This window comes from Patiria miniata, unplaced genomic scaffold (genome assembly GCF_015706575.1).
Source record: "Patiria miniata isolate m_02_andy unplaced genomic scaffold, ASM1570657v1 HiC_scaffold_9, whole genome shotgun sequence".
Lineage (NCBI taxonomy): Eukaryota > Metazoa > Echinodermata > Asteroidea > Valvatida > Asterinidae > Patiria > Patiria miniata.
Window position 1 is genome coordinate 22,976,288 of NW_024037076.1, and position 16,648 is coordinate 22,992,935.

The 16,648-nt window shown below is 37.8% G+C and overlaps 1 protein-coding gene across 6 annotated transcripts in view; it reads right to left on the bottom strand.

Moving 5' to 3' along the window:
• Positions 1-6,361: 6,361 nt before the first annotated feature.
• LOC119720107 (fibroblast growth factor receptor-like 1) overlaps positions 6,362-16,648 on the bottom strand; it is a 51,457-nt gene continuing 41,170 nt past the window's right edge. For all 6 annotated transcript variants that reach the window (XM_038189646.1, XM_038189647.1, XM_038189648.1 and 3 more), the window contains 4 exons: positions 10,270-10,347; positions 8,950-9,231; positions 8,091-8,447; positions 6,362-7,585 (listed from right to left, as the gene is read on the bottom strand). In XM_038189646.1, the coding sequence (XP_038045574.1) occupies positions 7,062-7,585; positions 8,091-8,447; positions 8,950-9,231; positions 10,270-10,347 (1,241 nt within the window). In that variant the 3' untranslated portion in view covers positions 6,362-7,061. The remainder of the gene's footprint in view (positions 7,586-8,090; positions 8,448-8,949; positions 9,232-10,269; positions 10,348-16,648) is intronic.

The following is a 16,648-nucleotide window of genomic DNA, read 5'->3' on the forward strand; positions in this document are numbered from 1 at the left end:
GCAAAAACCAACAATTTTTGATGAAAAAAAATTAATTTTTGAGCGATTTTACCTTAATTTTTTGACGGAATTACTCCTTTAATAGCACATCTGTTTAGTAATTGATTTGGAATGCGTTCAAGGGCCTTTAGGGCATCTTTCTAGCAACTTTCAAGAAATTTCATTTTTTGGCCAAAATTGAAAAAAATGTAAGGGGTTAGCCTTACATTTTGAGTCAAAATCGGCCAAAAATTGACTTTTCTCAAAACTAGGCAGAAATTCATCTGGATGCAAGAGGAACATCAATCGATACTCTAACACGCGTAAATTTGAAGATTTGGGCAAAAAACAACAATTTTTGATGAAAAAAAATTAATTTTTGAGCGATTTTACCTTAATTTTTCGACAGAATTACCCCTTTAATAGCACATCTGTCCAGTAATCGATTGGGAATGCGTTCAAGGGCCTTTAGGGCATCTTTCTAGCAACTTTCAAGAAATTTCATTTTTTGGCCAAAATTGAAAAAAATGTAAGGGGTTAGCCTTACATTTTGAGTCAAAATCGGCCAAAAATTGACTTTTCTCAAAACTAGGCAGAAATTCATCTGGATGCAAGAGGAACATCAATCGATACTCTACACGCATAAATATGAAGATTTGGGCAAAAACCAACAATTTTTGATGAAACAAAATTAATTTTTGAGCGATTTTACCTTAATTATTCGACGGAATTACCCCTGTAATAGCACATCTGTCCAGTAATCGATTGGGAATGCGTTCAAGGGCCTTTAGGGCATCTTTCTAGCAACTTTCAAGAAATTTCATTTTTTGGCCAAAATTGAAAAAAATGTAAGGGGTTAGCCTTACATTTTGAGTCAAAATCGGCCAAAAATTGACTTTTCTCAAAACTAGGCAGAAATTCATCTGGATGCAAGAGGAACATCAATCGATACTCTAACACGCGTAAATTTGAAGATTTGGGCAAAAAACAACAATTTTTGATGAAAAAAAAATTAATTTTTGAGCGATTTTACCTTAATTTTTCGACAGAATTACCCCTTTAATAGCACATCTGTCCAGTAATCGATTGGGAATGCGTTCAAGGGCCTTTAGGGCATCTTTCTAGCAACTTTCAAGAAATTTCATTTTTTGGCCAAAATTGAAAAAAATGTAAGGGGTTAGCCTTACATTTTGAGTCAAAATCGGCCAAAAATTGACTTTTCTCAAAACTAGGCAGAAATTCATCTGGATGCAAGAGGAACATCAATCGATACTCTAACACGCGTAAATTTGAAGATTTGGGCAAAAAACAACAATTTTTGATGAAAAAAAAATTAATTTTTGAGCGATTTTACCTTAATTTTTCGACAGAATTACCCCTTTAATAGCACATCTGTCCAGTAATCGATTGGGAATGCGTTCAAGGGCCTTTAGGGCATCTTTCTAGCAACTTTCAAGAAATTTCATTTTTTGGCCAAAATTGAAAAAAATGTAAGGGGTTAGCCTTACATTTTGAGTCAAAATCGGCCAAAAATTGACTTTTCTCAAAACTAGGCAGAAATTCATCTGGATGCAAGAGGAACATCAATCGATACTCTAACACGCATAAATATGAAGATTTGGGCAAAAACCAACAATTTTTGATGAAACAAAATTAATTTTTGAGCGATTTTACCTTAATTATTCGACGGAATTACCCCTGTAATAGCACATCTGTCCAGTAATCGATTGGGAATGCGTTCAAGGGCCTTTAGGGCATCTTTCTAGCAACTTTCAAGAAATTTCATTTTTTGGCCAAAATTGAAAAAAATGTAAGGGGTTAGCCTTACATTTTGAGTCAAAATCGGCCAAAAATTGACTTTTCTCAAAACTAGGCAGAAATTCATCTGGATGCAAGAGGAACATCAATCGATACTCTAACACGCATAAATTTGAAGATTTGGGCAAAAAACAACAATTTTTGATGAAAAAAAATTAATTTTTGAGCGATTTTACCTTAATTATTCGACGGAATTACCCCTGTAATAGCACATCTGTCCAGTAATCGATTTGGAATGCGTTCAAGGGCCTTTAGGGCATCTTTCTAGCAACTTTCAAGAAATTTCATTTTTTGGCCAAAATTGAAAAAAATGTAAGGGGTTAGCCTTACATTTTGAGTCAAAATCGGCCAAAAATTGACTTTTCTCAAAACTAGGCAGAAATTCATCTGGATGCAAGAGGAACATCAATCGATACTCTAACACGCATAAATTTGAAGATTTGGGCAAAAAACAACAATTTTTGATGAAACAAAATTAATTTTTGAGCGATTTTACCTTAATTTTTTGACGGAATTACCCCTGTAATAGCACATCTGTCCAGTAATCGATTGGGAATGCGTTCAAGGGCCTTTAGGGCATCTTTCTAGCAACTTTCAAGAAATTTCATTTTTTGGCCAAAATTGAAAAAAATGTAAGGGGTTAGCCTTACATTTTGAGTCAAAATCGGCCAAAAATTGACTTTTCTCAAAACTAGGCAGAAATTCATCTGGATGCAAGAGGAACATCAATCGATACTCTAACACGCATAAATTTGAAGATTTGGGCAAAAAACAACAATTTTTGATGAAAAAAATTAATTTTTGAGCGATATTACCTTAATTTTTCGACGGAATTACCCCTTTAATAGCACATCTGTCCAGTAATTGATTTGGAATGCGTACAAGGGCCTTTAGGGCATCTTTCTAGCACTTTTCAAGAAATTTCATTTTTTGGCCAAAATTGAAAAAAATGTAAGGGGTTAGCCTTACATTTTGAGTCAAAATCGGCCAAAAATTGACTTTTCTCAAAACTAGGCAGAAATTCATCTGGATGCAAGAGGAACATCAATCGATACTCTAACACGCGTAAATTTGAAGATTTGGGCAAAAAACAACAATTTTTGATGAAACAAAATAAATTTTGAGCGATTTTACCTTAATTTTTTGACGGAATTACCCCTGTAATAGCACATCTGTCCAGTAATCGATTTGGAATGCGTTCAAGGGCCTTTAGGGCATCTTTCTAGCAACTTTCAAGAAATTTCATTTTTTGGCCAAAATTGAAAAAAATGTAAGGGGTTAGCCTTACATTTTGAGTCAAAATCGGCCAAAAATTGACTTTTCTCAAAACTAGGCAGAAATTCATCTGGATGCAAGAGGAACATCAATCGATACTCTAACACGCATAAATTTGAAGATTTGGGCAAAAAACAACAATTTTTGATGAAACAAAATTAATTTTTGAGCGATTTTACCTTAATTTTTTGACGGAATTACCCCTGTAATAGCACATCTGTCCAGTAATCGATTTGGAATGCGTTCAAGGGCCTTTAGGGCATCTTTTTAGCAACTTTCAAGAAATTTCATTTTTTGGCCAAAATTGAAAAAAATGTAAGGGGTTAGCCTTACATTTTGAGTCAAAATCGGCCAAAAATTGACTTTTCTCAAAACTAGGCAGAAATTCATCTGGATGCAAGAGGAACATCAATCGACTCTAACACACATAAATTTGAAGATTTGGGCAAAAAACAACAATTTTTGATGAAAAACAATTAATTTTTGAGCGATTTTACCTTAATTTTTCGACGGAATTACCCCCTTTAATAGCACATCTGTCCAGTAATCGATTTGGAATGCGTTCAAGGGCCTTTAGGGCATCTTTCTAGCAACTTTCAAGAAATTTCAATTTTTTGGCCAAAATTGAAAAAAATGTAAGGGGTTAGCCTTACATTTTGAGTCAAAATCGGCCAAAAATTGACTTTTCTCAAAACTAGGCAGAAATTCATCTGGATGCAAGAGGAACATCAATCGATACTCTAACACGCATAAATTTGAAGATTTGGGCAAAAAACAACAATTTTTGATGAAAAAAAATTAATTTTTGAGCGATATTACCTTAATTTTTCGACGGAATTACCCCTTTAATAGCACATCTGTCCAGTAATCGATTTGGAATGTGTTCAAGGGCCTTTAGGGCATCTTTCTAGCAACTTTCAAGAAATTTCATATTTTAGCCAAAATTAAAAAAAATGTAAGGGGTTAGCCTTACTTTTTGAGTCAAAATCGGCCAAAAATTGACTTTTCTCAAAACAAAGCGGAAATTCATCGGGATGGAAGAGGAACATCAATCAATACTCTGAGTTTAGACCAACTTTACCTATTTTTGACGATTTTTTTTCTTTCAAAGGCACATCTGCCTGTCATTTTAATTTAAACATGTTTTAAGGACCCTGGGGCGTCTTTGCAGTAACTTTAAAAAACAATTGCAAGGGGGTTAACCTTGCATTTTTAATGAACTTTGGCCAAAAATTGACTTTTCTTCAAACTTCTTAGAAATGCCTTTTGATGCCTCAGGGTCATCAATTATATTCAAACAAGCAAAATGTGCAAGATTTTGACAAATGTTTTGAAGTTAACATCCCTGGAACACATTTAATGTTTTTGTAATAAATCCTTTTTTAGAAACCATTTTAAAATGGCAAGGGGGTTAACCTTACATTTTGAATGAGTCCTAGCAATCCAACCATCTTCACAACTTTTTATACAAATCCAGATTTGCAGCAAAAAGAAAGAAAAAGGACAGCGTAAACACATGAATTCTGTTTACAGGTTTGTGTAACATTTTTACTCTGCCAAAAGTTGTATGTACAAAGGTTTACAAAATGCCTTCAATAAAAAGTGGGGAAAAAAAGCAGTTCAGTAACTGAAAACTATGAAATCCCTGATGTTAGTGGACAAGTAAGTGATAGAAAAATGTAAATCAAGGGATCGTAACATACATTGCTCAAGTGAAAATGTGGCAAGTTGCCTTATTTTGGATAGAAACACAAGTTTATTAGAGACCTAGCATGCAACAATAAAAATAGGGAAAGTTTTAAAGCAACACCCCCACATCCTGTCAATTAATGCAATACATTTAATTTAAATGTAATAGGAAAGCACTGTTGTTTAATACTACTACTACATTGCAGATTATTTTGGACAGGAAATAATATGTAATATGTAGGCCATCAGCCTCGGTCCAAAATTTTGTCCGCCAGTATCAAATGAGGGGAATAATTGTCATAGCGATTTTTGGCAAGGTATACACCTCCAGAATTGGAAAATATGTGATAACACCCAAAAAGCTGCCACCGCTGCAGTGCTATCACCCTTTTTTTCAAAATGTCCATCAAAATGCTTGTTACCACTCTAGGGGCGGTATACCTTGCACATGCTCACTATAATCATTTATGCCCTGATTTGATACTGACCAAACCCCCAGGCTGATGGACTAATTGTAACTTATCTCAATAAAATTATGCTGGACCTTAAAGAGATGTTCTTTGAGTGTTATTTTCAGGGGTTCTAGCAATACAGAAGTTCTTCCCATTTGAGTGATGTCCAACAGAAAAGTCTGCTCACTTTTCAAATTTGAATCCTTTGAAGCCTGAAATTAACTGAAGCAGATTTTTTTGTGCATAACTGACACAAAGGCAACAAAGAATATAAAATCCTGTTTTCCCCAAGTTAATAATATTAACATGAACAAACGTGAACTTTTGAAATAAAAACTAATACTGAATTGTCTAAGAAGTAGAGTAATGAACAGGTCAAAAGTAACAACAAAGATATAATGAATCATTGGGCTAACTGACAATTATAAACTTTGGCAGTGGTTTCGCATTTAGACAAGTATACCTTGATAATATGTATAGGGCAGCAAAGTGGTTCATTATAACATCAAATCCTTTTTTGTAGCTATTAAATTTCAATAAAGTCAACAAATGTAACTAATGAGCTCAAGAGAATATATAAAGGCAAAACAAAAAAGCCTGAACATTCTTAACAAACTGTTAAAAAAAAAGGCACAGGCATATAGATTTCAGATAAATCCAGCACCAATTTGTTTTAAGCACTGAAAAAAAAAATCACTTTTTCAACATGATTCAGGAAAGGGGTACTATAATAAAAAAAAATATACAGCTACAAACGTTTAAAGGAAACAAGGTTTAAGGAAAGAGCTACAAAATGAATAGTGGATAGGCCAGGAGGTGACGACAGAGTTGGATAAGAAACTCATAACGTCCACAACAACTTTATCCTAGCTTTTTATGTCACTGATCAGACACTAAGATTCAACTGCTGAATGTTTAACAGCTTTTGGGTTCAATATTTGTTTGGCATCAAAATTGAACACGGATTTTTCTCTTATTCCTTATTCTAAAACGAACAAGGTTGCTGAAAATTGCCATTTTGGGGATATAGACTTGTAATTCAGAGTAGATTTACAATTTTGCTTCAATGCAAAAAATTCATTTTACAATCTTTAATTTTAAGATTTTAATTCGAGTACCTAAACTGTTTTAATGAGCGGGTTTTCCTCGTGTTTGTACCTGGAGAAAGGCATTGTTGTAGTGCCCTGATTGACTGAGAAATGTGGTCTATTCTCTAAATGTGAATCGCGATTTTAAAAAAATCGCTGAAATAATTTCATTCCAAATAATCAGCATGAATTTCTAAGTTTAGGCCAGCCTTTATCTCCGTCGAGTCATAACCAATAATATCTATAAAATAAGTTCTATATAATATTTTCATACATATATACTGCTGTACAAACATTGGTATATAAACACAATATGTATAAATATGGCATAGCTGAGCTTTATGGGAAACGAGTGGCATTGTGGGATAGTAGCAAAGCACTCTGGGAAACAGGAGAGATGCATCAATTACCTATAGTAATGATAATATAGCATAAATTCATCGTTTAGTTCTGAGTTGATTTGAACTGGTTGGGTCTGTCTGGTGAAACTTTCATAAAAATCAAGTGACTTTAACGCCACGCAAACCGCAGATACTCAAAAAGTAATCCAAGCCCTTAAAACCAATTACAATTTCATATGATAGAACGGACCTCTCCCCACAGGAAAAAAAATCTGCAACGTTTCCCACAATGCATTCTGGGAAAGTCCAAAGGTCATTCCATCTCCGCAACACACCCAGACGCCATTTTGTAAATATTACACTTCTTATATTTGTATATTGATATATACACATTTCTGTACAAGGATTAAAAACAAACGCTAGCAGTGATGCACAACGTGATGTTGATGTACGTGTTGATGCGTATGCACCTTACTGCTAGACAAACTACCGCTACTGTTGAGCGTATCTGAGTAACTCTCAGCACTCATCCCCAAGTCTGTGTATCTATTAATAGCAGCCCCGTCACGACTCGGAGGGTGATACGAGTGTACCCCTCCTAAGCTTGATGGGGGCGACGTTAACGGTACGCTTTGCTCACAGTCTGATTGGTTAGGATGCACAGGCGTGTTGCGTTTGTGCTCCGCCCTTGCTGCCAGATGATTGGATGGCTGGTTAGGGGCGGGGCTTGCGTAACCCTGCAGGTTTTTGTTGCGGTGGTAGGTACAGACGGCCGCTCCGAGACAGAAGAGAACAGCGAAGGCTATAGGGATAGTGATGAGGAGAGCTTTCTTGGTGGCATCCATGGCTTGCGGTGTCTGCTTTGCGACTGTATCGTCAATCTCTAAGTCAATATGGTTGGGATTGTTGGGTCGACCGTCCGGTGATGACTGGCCATTGGGATCTGAAACCAAACCAACAAATGGAAGTATTAACCTGCATGTATTAATAGGACCATTCTGTTTACATGAAATAAAAGATAAACACATGCCAGACGGTCAGGTTAATTGACAAAGCAGAAGCATAAAACTTCTAAACAGGCAAATATTGTTAACTATTTCAAGCCTCCACAAGATTCATCACTATCAACACATTCCTCCACAAGATTCAACACTATCAACACATTCCTTTGAAATCAGAGGCAGAAAAAGACAGCTCAGTAATAGTGCACTTTCTTTTATGAAACAATACTCGAGTTGACACTATAGACCCTTTGCATGGCAGCCATCTTGGAGGTGCAGTGCTGTTGTTCAGCAGGGGCACATATGAGTAGATCTCTTGTGCATTGTCAAAAATTCGAAAAGTCAAATACACCTCTTAGACAGCTGTCGAGGGTCTTGAGATCTTCAGCCACAAGAAGAATGATATCTGCCACATAGACAGACATCCTAACTGACTGACAGACTTACCAGGTAATACTTCCAAGAATGCGCTCTTGACGCTGTAGCCATTCAGGTTGGCTCCCAGGCATATATACATCCCACTGTCTTCCTCCGTGGCGTGGGAGATCATGAGTTTATTCAAGTAGGACCCATCAGGTCGAGACCACACTTCCCCGGCTGGTAACACCACAAACTTCTGCCCGTCCATATCGATCGTCGCATTGATTCGTTGATTAGCGTTGTGCGGTTCAACTCGCTTCAACCACTGGATGTGAGGGGGCGTGTCGCTACGGACTCGACATTGGAAGGAGGTTGTTCCTCCGTAAGCCACCGTCGTGTTGACCGGATGTTCACCTTGCAATACAGGCTTGGTATGTACTTGATCTGGTCAAAGTGAACAAAGTAACACGTCTAGTTTTAGTCTCCCAAGAACAGGTCGAATGTTAAATGGGTCAAAAAAATTAAGAAATCTTACAATCGGTATGTTCATTGGCCATATCCACAATGAAAGGCAACAAAGATTTCAACTTTATTCAATGAGAATTAAAACATTGGCCAGTTGTTTACGATGTCCCAGTTCAACCATGGAGGTAGGAAATATGGAGAGTTAACTCCATGTTTCCTACCTCCATGGTTCAACACAGTTCTTAACAGAGATGCTTCCAATACTTTAAACCCGAGTTACAATTTTAAAAACTGGTGCTGGACAGAAAGCATATTACAAAGTGGGGACTTTAATTGACATAATGCAAATTTCATTAAAGAAGGAATTCCTCGGCTTTTTGCTACAAACTTAGCAAGAAGATATGCCACAAAGCAAGATAAAAAAAAACACATCTCCATGTAACAATCACTTCTAAAGCACAATTTTGTATTGATGTCTTACCTACAACTTCCACAGTATATGTAGCATTGATTCTCCCATTCCTGTTGAATACCACACAAGTGTAATCTCCAGAATCTGAAGCCCTGAGATTCATGAGTTTGAGAGTCCACGTGGCTCCTTGTTCACCTAACTCTGCCTCAGTTAGTGTCGCACCGTTCCTCATCCAGAGTATCTGGGGTTTGGGGTAGCCAGTGGCCGCACACTTGAGCCGCACTGAGCTGTTCAAGGGACGCACCAGGTTCTTTTTTCTCATCTTGGAGGGCTGTGAGAATTTGGGTTTAGCTGGGGTGGAGACAAACATGAACATGAACATGAGAGGTTAGTATCGTAAGACCGCCTAAAACGGCGTGGTCCTATTTCGACACACACGCATTCAATTTGCATTGGACAACGCGCGCGCGTTGCAAGCGTGACCTACGCCGATTATGGTGACTCGCGGATATATAACGGAAGCGTCTGTTAAGGCTTTAGTACTGTTCCACCTCAAGTATCATCAGATGATTTATTGTATTAGCTTTCCAGTCAAATAAAGAAATGTAAGCAGTCAGGTAGATACTCAAACCTTTTGACACTCAACCTTTGGAAAGAGAGAAGGTCAAACCATGCACAAGCCTACCTCATGATAAATTCAGAATAAGAATGAGGTCAGAAGATAAATACTGGATGAGTCAGTATAAACAGAAAACAACTTCATTGAAAAACATAAGTAGTGGTCTCTTTCCATCTTTTCAAAGTTATCTTTCTTTCATACAATTTATTATGTGGAAACATATATTTGCATCTCTATGACTTATGTTGTCAGTATGTTGTCGTATGTTGTCTATAAAAGATATAAATCACATCAGTATTTTGTTTTTCCCCCTTTCATCAAATTGAACAATAGGGCTGTGCATCGGAACCAGGTACCTGAGTACCCGACCGTTGATGTCAGGAACCGGTTCCAGATTATGGGATCGGGTACCCGTAACCAACTTTACAAATAACTTAGTAACTTCTCAGACAATGAAAAACAAAGGTTGTGAGTGTCATTTGTGAGGAATTTTAAAAGTGAAAACCAGGCTACGTGAAAAACAAAACAGATGTCACGTGTATGACGCTTGCTTAAGTTGTAGTTTTTCACCAAAAAGCTATAAAGCTCACTGTACACACATGATTTGCTGCACTGATGTGGTAGTATTATCGCACAGACCTTTATGAACAATCTGAACAGCAACTTCCAAGATTTGAATTGTGGGGTTGGGTTACCGTACTACCCATCCTGTACTACCTGTAAATGCACAGCCCTACTGGACAATCCTCTGCCTTCTTAGTCTTACTTACTTCCAGTCGGTGGCTTGCTGCCTGTTGGATCCTCCGGTCTCTCAGGATTCTTATCTCTACTGGGATTCCTTCTGTCTTCTGAAAAAAAAAACACACATAAAGATTGGTTATAAATCTCATGGTCATGAACATCTTCCAACCAAGCAAATGTTTTCTTGCCTGAAAAAGTGATAACAATATTTCTGATCGTCTTTGACTGTTGCATGGTTTCAAGATGCCAAGTTTAAAGCCTCCACCTCAGTATCAAAGAGAGACAAGTGTGTACTTCTAGTTCTACTTAAACTGTAGAAATCTTTCCAGCCTGGCATGTTTACACCAATAGAGGGCTCCCTTCAGTCCACCTATAATTCCTCCCACATCAAAGGCCTACAATGAAATGCTCACACTGCTGGGTTAGGAATCTCCTCTCTGGTTGCCACAGCAACCATGCCAGTATCTTATGACTATGATACCCCTAAATTGCATTGGTTTGGTTGCTATGACAATTGGTGAAATTTGTTAAATCACAAATTTTCCGAGGATGCATAGTATTCTGACAACAAACTAAGGCCATGCAATTCTGGACATGACTGATAAAATGAATGAATGAAATCAAAATAATGTCAACCTGGAACTCCTGGCAGCCATGTAAATAACTAAAATCAAATCTAGTGACACCTTTTTTTCCCAACCAAATCACTTGCAAAAAAAAAGGAAAAGACATAATTTCATAAAGTTCTACAAGGCTTACAGCAAGCCCATATTCTTCTAAACCCCACAAGAGCCCGATCCTCACACCATCCTCACACCATCCTCACACCAACTCCTCAGTGAATATCTCTCGGACAGGATTATCCTGAATACAATAACACTCTTAACTTAACCCCACACCATAACAAAGCATTCCAGGACAGATTTCCCCTCGCTATGCATTCAACAGACCACTGGGAGACTCGACGCTTCTCTGTCGTGTTTTAGCAAACAAGCAAGAGTGAAATCTGAGTAAGGTATTGATTCTAGGTACACTGGACCCAACAGGAGGCTAGTCATATTAACTTCCTGACTAGCACTGAGCCATGTCTAATTATTACATTATTTAAATTAATCAATATTCATTTTCAAGGAACACCATGCTATTTTTTAGCAGGCAGTAAAAATTAACATATAATTCATATTGCCGATTCATTTCAATGAGGGATTTTCATTGAAAAAACCCCGCAAAGAATCTAGTATTTATGGCTCACCAACGGTGCTGACACGTGATAAAATACTGTCAAAAATTCTTCTAGAAATTTATCAGCACTTATATTTCTGAACAACTGCTTGCATTAAACCTCAGATGTGCCAATTTCAGAACAAAAAAGTTCACAGTGACTGTTTGATAATCTCTTCCAAGAATATTCTGTTCAGAGAACTGTGTCTGTATTCAAGTTTCGTTACTAGAATTTGATTTCAAGCTTGGGTAGTCAGAGCATGGTGTTCATGTAGCTGCAAGTCTCACCATCACGCTTCATACCATTGCTACATCTTATTACACAGCCGATGTTGTTTGCCTCACTGAGCAGTGCCTAACCGAGCAGTGCCTAACCAACCAGGAGAACCCTCCCCCAACCCTCAGCAATCATCATGATTACAGCATTGTTCAGAGGTGCAACCAAGGAATACCTAACGGTCCCAGCAATGAGCCAAACACGGGTGATTTGCACAGATAAAAAGACCTGAAATCAGAAGATGCCCGCCACAAGGTCTGTCTAATCTTCCCTGAACGCGATCTTTTCTCCGTCTTCATGGATCAGGGAGGGAACTGGTGTGGTCTCTTTAATTGATCTATTCATGACCCATTTAGCTGATCTATTTGTTGTCGGCCCATACATCCTTGAGAAGCCTGAGCTATGCTGGAGCCAGAGACTCAATACTGGCCGGCTAAGGCTTCTTTGTCATTCAAATCTCTTGTTTGCTGCAAATCAGCAGCCCAGCATCTACAGCGCTAACACTCTCCTCCGACAAACAGACTTTCTACTCTCCAAGCACAGTGTGTACAGAAACTTTTACAGCCTCATGTTTAATTTCAACCGACCCTTCGCTCCTCACAACTGGCATTTCCCTGCCCAGATTACATTACAAAGCTTAATGTGTGCGCTTCAAATTACCAGGTCATAATTGTTTTTGAACGTTCAAGTGATTTCTTTGTTGGAAAATACCCCCCAAAAAACCGAATCTGACCCAAAAAATGCTTTGAAATAAACAGCATCGAAGACAATTCAAGGGAATTCAAAACATTCCATTCCATACTTCACACAAAAGTGTTTGTACATCACGGCCATTTGTAACCCTTAAATACAAAATTCTTGACGCTCTTGAATTCGCCAGAAACACTTGTGAACAGTCCTTTTCCAGCCCAAAAAAAACCTCTTCACAAAAAAAGTGACACGACATAAAAAAGTCTATTTTCAAAGCCACGCCGGTTGTTTTATCCAAATTACAAGCATCTATCTTTCAAGTGGCCAAAAAACAAGAGTGGCTGAAAATGGTTCATTTTTCTTGAGAGAACAGACGGTCGAGCTGAGATTGCTGTAATCTCAAGTATCTACTTGAAGCAAATGGCACAGATAAGAATACAATCAGTCTGGCTCCCGGACTCCTTGATGAGATAAATGAAACACCTGCTGAAACAAACAGACTAGGATCAATGCTAACATTCTTGTAAACACATGAGAACGCTGGGAAAATTTTCTCTCTGCAAAACCTAAGCATTTAAAATATTTCTTCAGAATTTATGAATTTTAAGCGAATATCAGTTTTCCGTTTTGCACCCAGGATCAACAAATTTATTACACTGACAAGCTGGCAGACCACAAAAAAGTTGTGGATATAAGTTGGAAGAATGCTGATGCAGTGTTAAAGAGGTCTTTAATATATGTTCAGATCCTATGTCATTAAATTCTCTTTGTTCTACAGTCAATTGGCAATTACGTTTCAATATCAAGTTCAAAAAGAATAACGTATAAAATCAAGTTGTTGACATTTTGACAAGAAGAAAATTTGAAAGCCAACAATTTAAAATGCCACTTCTTCAAGATCAAGTACAATTACCTGTAAAATTGCAATATGCTATGTTTCATCTGAAGCCTGACCACTCTTGTCTGCATCTTCCCAGACAATTTCTAGAGATCACAGTGACGTGTAGCTGTGACTGGAACATTATTTTGAGCAGAAAATTGATGATTCATTACAAAATGGAAAAGTACAGTGTACTTTTTGAAAAATTCTCACGGTGACCCGGCACACACTTGACATTACATTGGTCTCCAACTGGGCAGAAATAATGCGCTGATTGTTGCCAGTAATCACATGAAAATATAGTGGCTGTCTTTTGGGATTTCACTAACTGCTTCCATTATTTTGGAGAGTACCCAGAAGCGAAAACTACAAACGATCACCGAATCCTGTTATGTTCCACCCCAACCAATAAAAGACCCCCAAAAAGAAAAAAAATTAATGAAACATTCACCAAATCCATGCACTTGGTGGATTAAAAAAAACGTCACTGATATGCGGGCTACGGAGGATAACAGTTCTGCCACGCGTTAATTGGATTAGCAATCTAAAACAACGTTGTAATGGATATGTGATTATATGAGCAACTAACCTACACCAGCTTGCCATTGTTCACTGGCAGCACGAGGCCTTTGGAACCGAGGAAGCGGAGTACCGACCAATAATCCTATTTTAGCGGGGTCTACCTAAACCAATCCATTACAGCGCTTGGGCTTCAGCCATTTGGTTCATTACATTTCAACTCTCAATTTGTACTAATGGGTCACAGGCTGCTTAGAAGAGAACTGTAAATGACTCGGTCGTCAGTCTGTCAGTTAATAAAGACAGAATATTCATGTGAATCATTTCACTCTAATGGCTGCTTTATACTCAACGCAAAAGCAAATGTAAATGCAAATTTGAGATGTCATGGCAAGTTTCCGCACTTCTATTTCACTTCGCCTTAACTCTTCCTCTGTTGACAGTGACGTTTTGTCATTTGAAGAAAGATATCAACCATTCCTTGTGATTTCTCTATTTATTATATCTCATTAAGCAGTTGTTACTATGAAAAGGTTTTTCAACATCTATCTTCAGATAAATTCAGTTCTCCATGTCTGCTCTTTTTTGTTTTTAATGTAAAGAATGTTTTCCAGAATAGGCACAAGAAAAGCTCACAAAGCTATTTATTGGCATTATAACAGTGACTATGTACAGAGGGAATTTTTAGCACCCTTCCTTCCTTACAATTCAGAAAAAATTCCCTGACCACTACTAGTCTATTATAGCTTGCTTCCTTTCTTCCAGATCTACTGACCTTCACTCCAATGCTAATGTGGTATGCCATACACACACCAAAAAAACTACATGGGTCTTTCCCTAGGATAAACAATTTTGGGGGTATGTGCTTAATGACTTGAAATATGCAGAAGCCTTCAAGGTTGTTGATTAGAGGAACACGTCTCTAGGGGAAACATTCCTTAAATCTTGTGTCATCAAGAGATATTTTGGCCCCCCCCCCCCAACATAAAGCTCCTTCCATGGTACATGTATGTAATTCATAATGGACTGCTGTGTGTTCTATCCAACTGAGCTCCACGGTTTGATCATAGAGCAAGGAACAGAGAAGCTTGTTAAGATCATGGAGCAAGTACAAATTCATGTAAATATCTCCCAGCTGTTGAAACAAGGTACAAGCGAAAGACTTGTGAAGTATATTGCTCTGACTGGTTCTAAGCTATAGTTTTTGCGTTATACTGGAGTTCGCCAAACAAAATTAGAAGCCACTTTTGCGGTGGTGCCACCCCCATGCACATATACCGCACGCATTCTTAAAGACTAGGCGTGAGTACGTACGTCGCATCTTAGTATAAACCCTATTGATTGAAGGAGCCCGGAGTGCGTGCGTACTACCTGAGCACGACTCCCGCGAGTCTGGTACCACTGCAGAAAATGGCTGTCGCCGACTTAGTCTGTATAGTAATTTTTTTTACTAAACAATATTCCCTGCTTAGCTCATGGCTGCATTGAAGTCCTACTGCAAGTACAGGTCCTGGTTCAAATTAGACTACGTCCCTATGGTCCAACATATCTAGGATTATGACTTCTGCAGTCACAGGACAACTTGGCCAAATGTGATCGACCTTGAGAGTCTCATTTTGATGTAACTGCAGATGTTCATGTAATGAGCCAGGATCCATTGGGTCTGGTGCCAGCCATTTAGTAATAATTGCTACAAATATGGCCGACAAGACATTGAGCAAATGGAGGCCGTTAGCCCGAGGGTTCTGTCCTTCACAACATACACAGTCAACTAATCTGAGATTCCTGCCTTCACAAACCTTCAGCCTCATTAAACATGAAGAATTTACCTACCAATTGGTACTTTTACAGAAATTATCTTAACAAGTCCTCATTCCAGCAAGTCATTGTTGAGTTGGAGACACAAATGTACTGCATTTGTGGGAATATTTGTGGTTATTGCAGAAACTGTTAGTTGTCTATTTCAAATAAGTCGAGGCTGGCCTTGTGAAAAAATGTTCCTTAAAAATTAGTATCATGTGAACAAGAAATCCAATATTTCAGACAGACAGCTTTAACATCAAGTACATGATAGCTGTAATAGATACCAATATTGCCTTACCAGTTCAATGACCGTGTGTTTAATGATGTGTGTTTTTTTCAAAGTCAATATTATATTATAAACCATTATGGAACAGTTATTTTTCCACAGCCAATATCTAATAAACACCTAGATTAGAAAAGTGTTCTGTTTTTAGAGGCAAGTGCCGATATTTTGTTCAAGATGTTTCAGTCAAAACTGATGAAAAAAATAAAATAATGTGATGTTAACATTTCTTGCCTACAGCTAGTACCGGGTAAAAAGACTAGCATTTTTTTCACTCACGAATACAAGGAAGAAGTTGAAGAGAGACTATAACTTTTAACTACATTAACAACATTCCCATATAATGTCCTCAAGCGCCAATGTTAACATGATCCATTCCCAATACGCCTACAATTAGGATATCTTTCAAAAATTCAAAACCCCAGTCGAAAATTGAATCTGATCAAAATTATAAAGGGGGGGGGGGGGGGGGAACAGAAAAAAAATCCATCATCAAAATACACCTGAGAGAATTCCACAGGGTAAAGGAACACCACGCTTCCTTAGTAGATTGAAGAGAAACCACAAACGTTTCCTTGTAAGTGAAAACCTCGTCTGTTTTGATGGGCCTGATTCGATTGGTATCGGATGGCAGGAGAAAAGTGTGTAGTAAATACGACTACAGAACCTTCATGACAACATATACATGAACGGGAATGAAATAATGTATGTACAAAAAAACTGACGACTCCTACA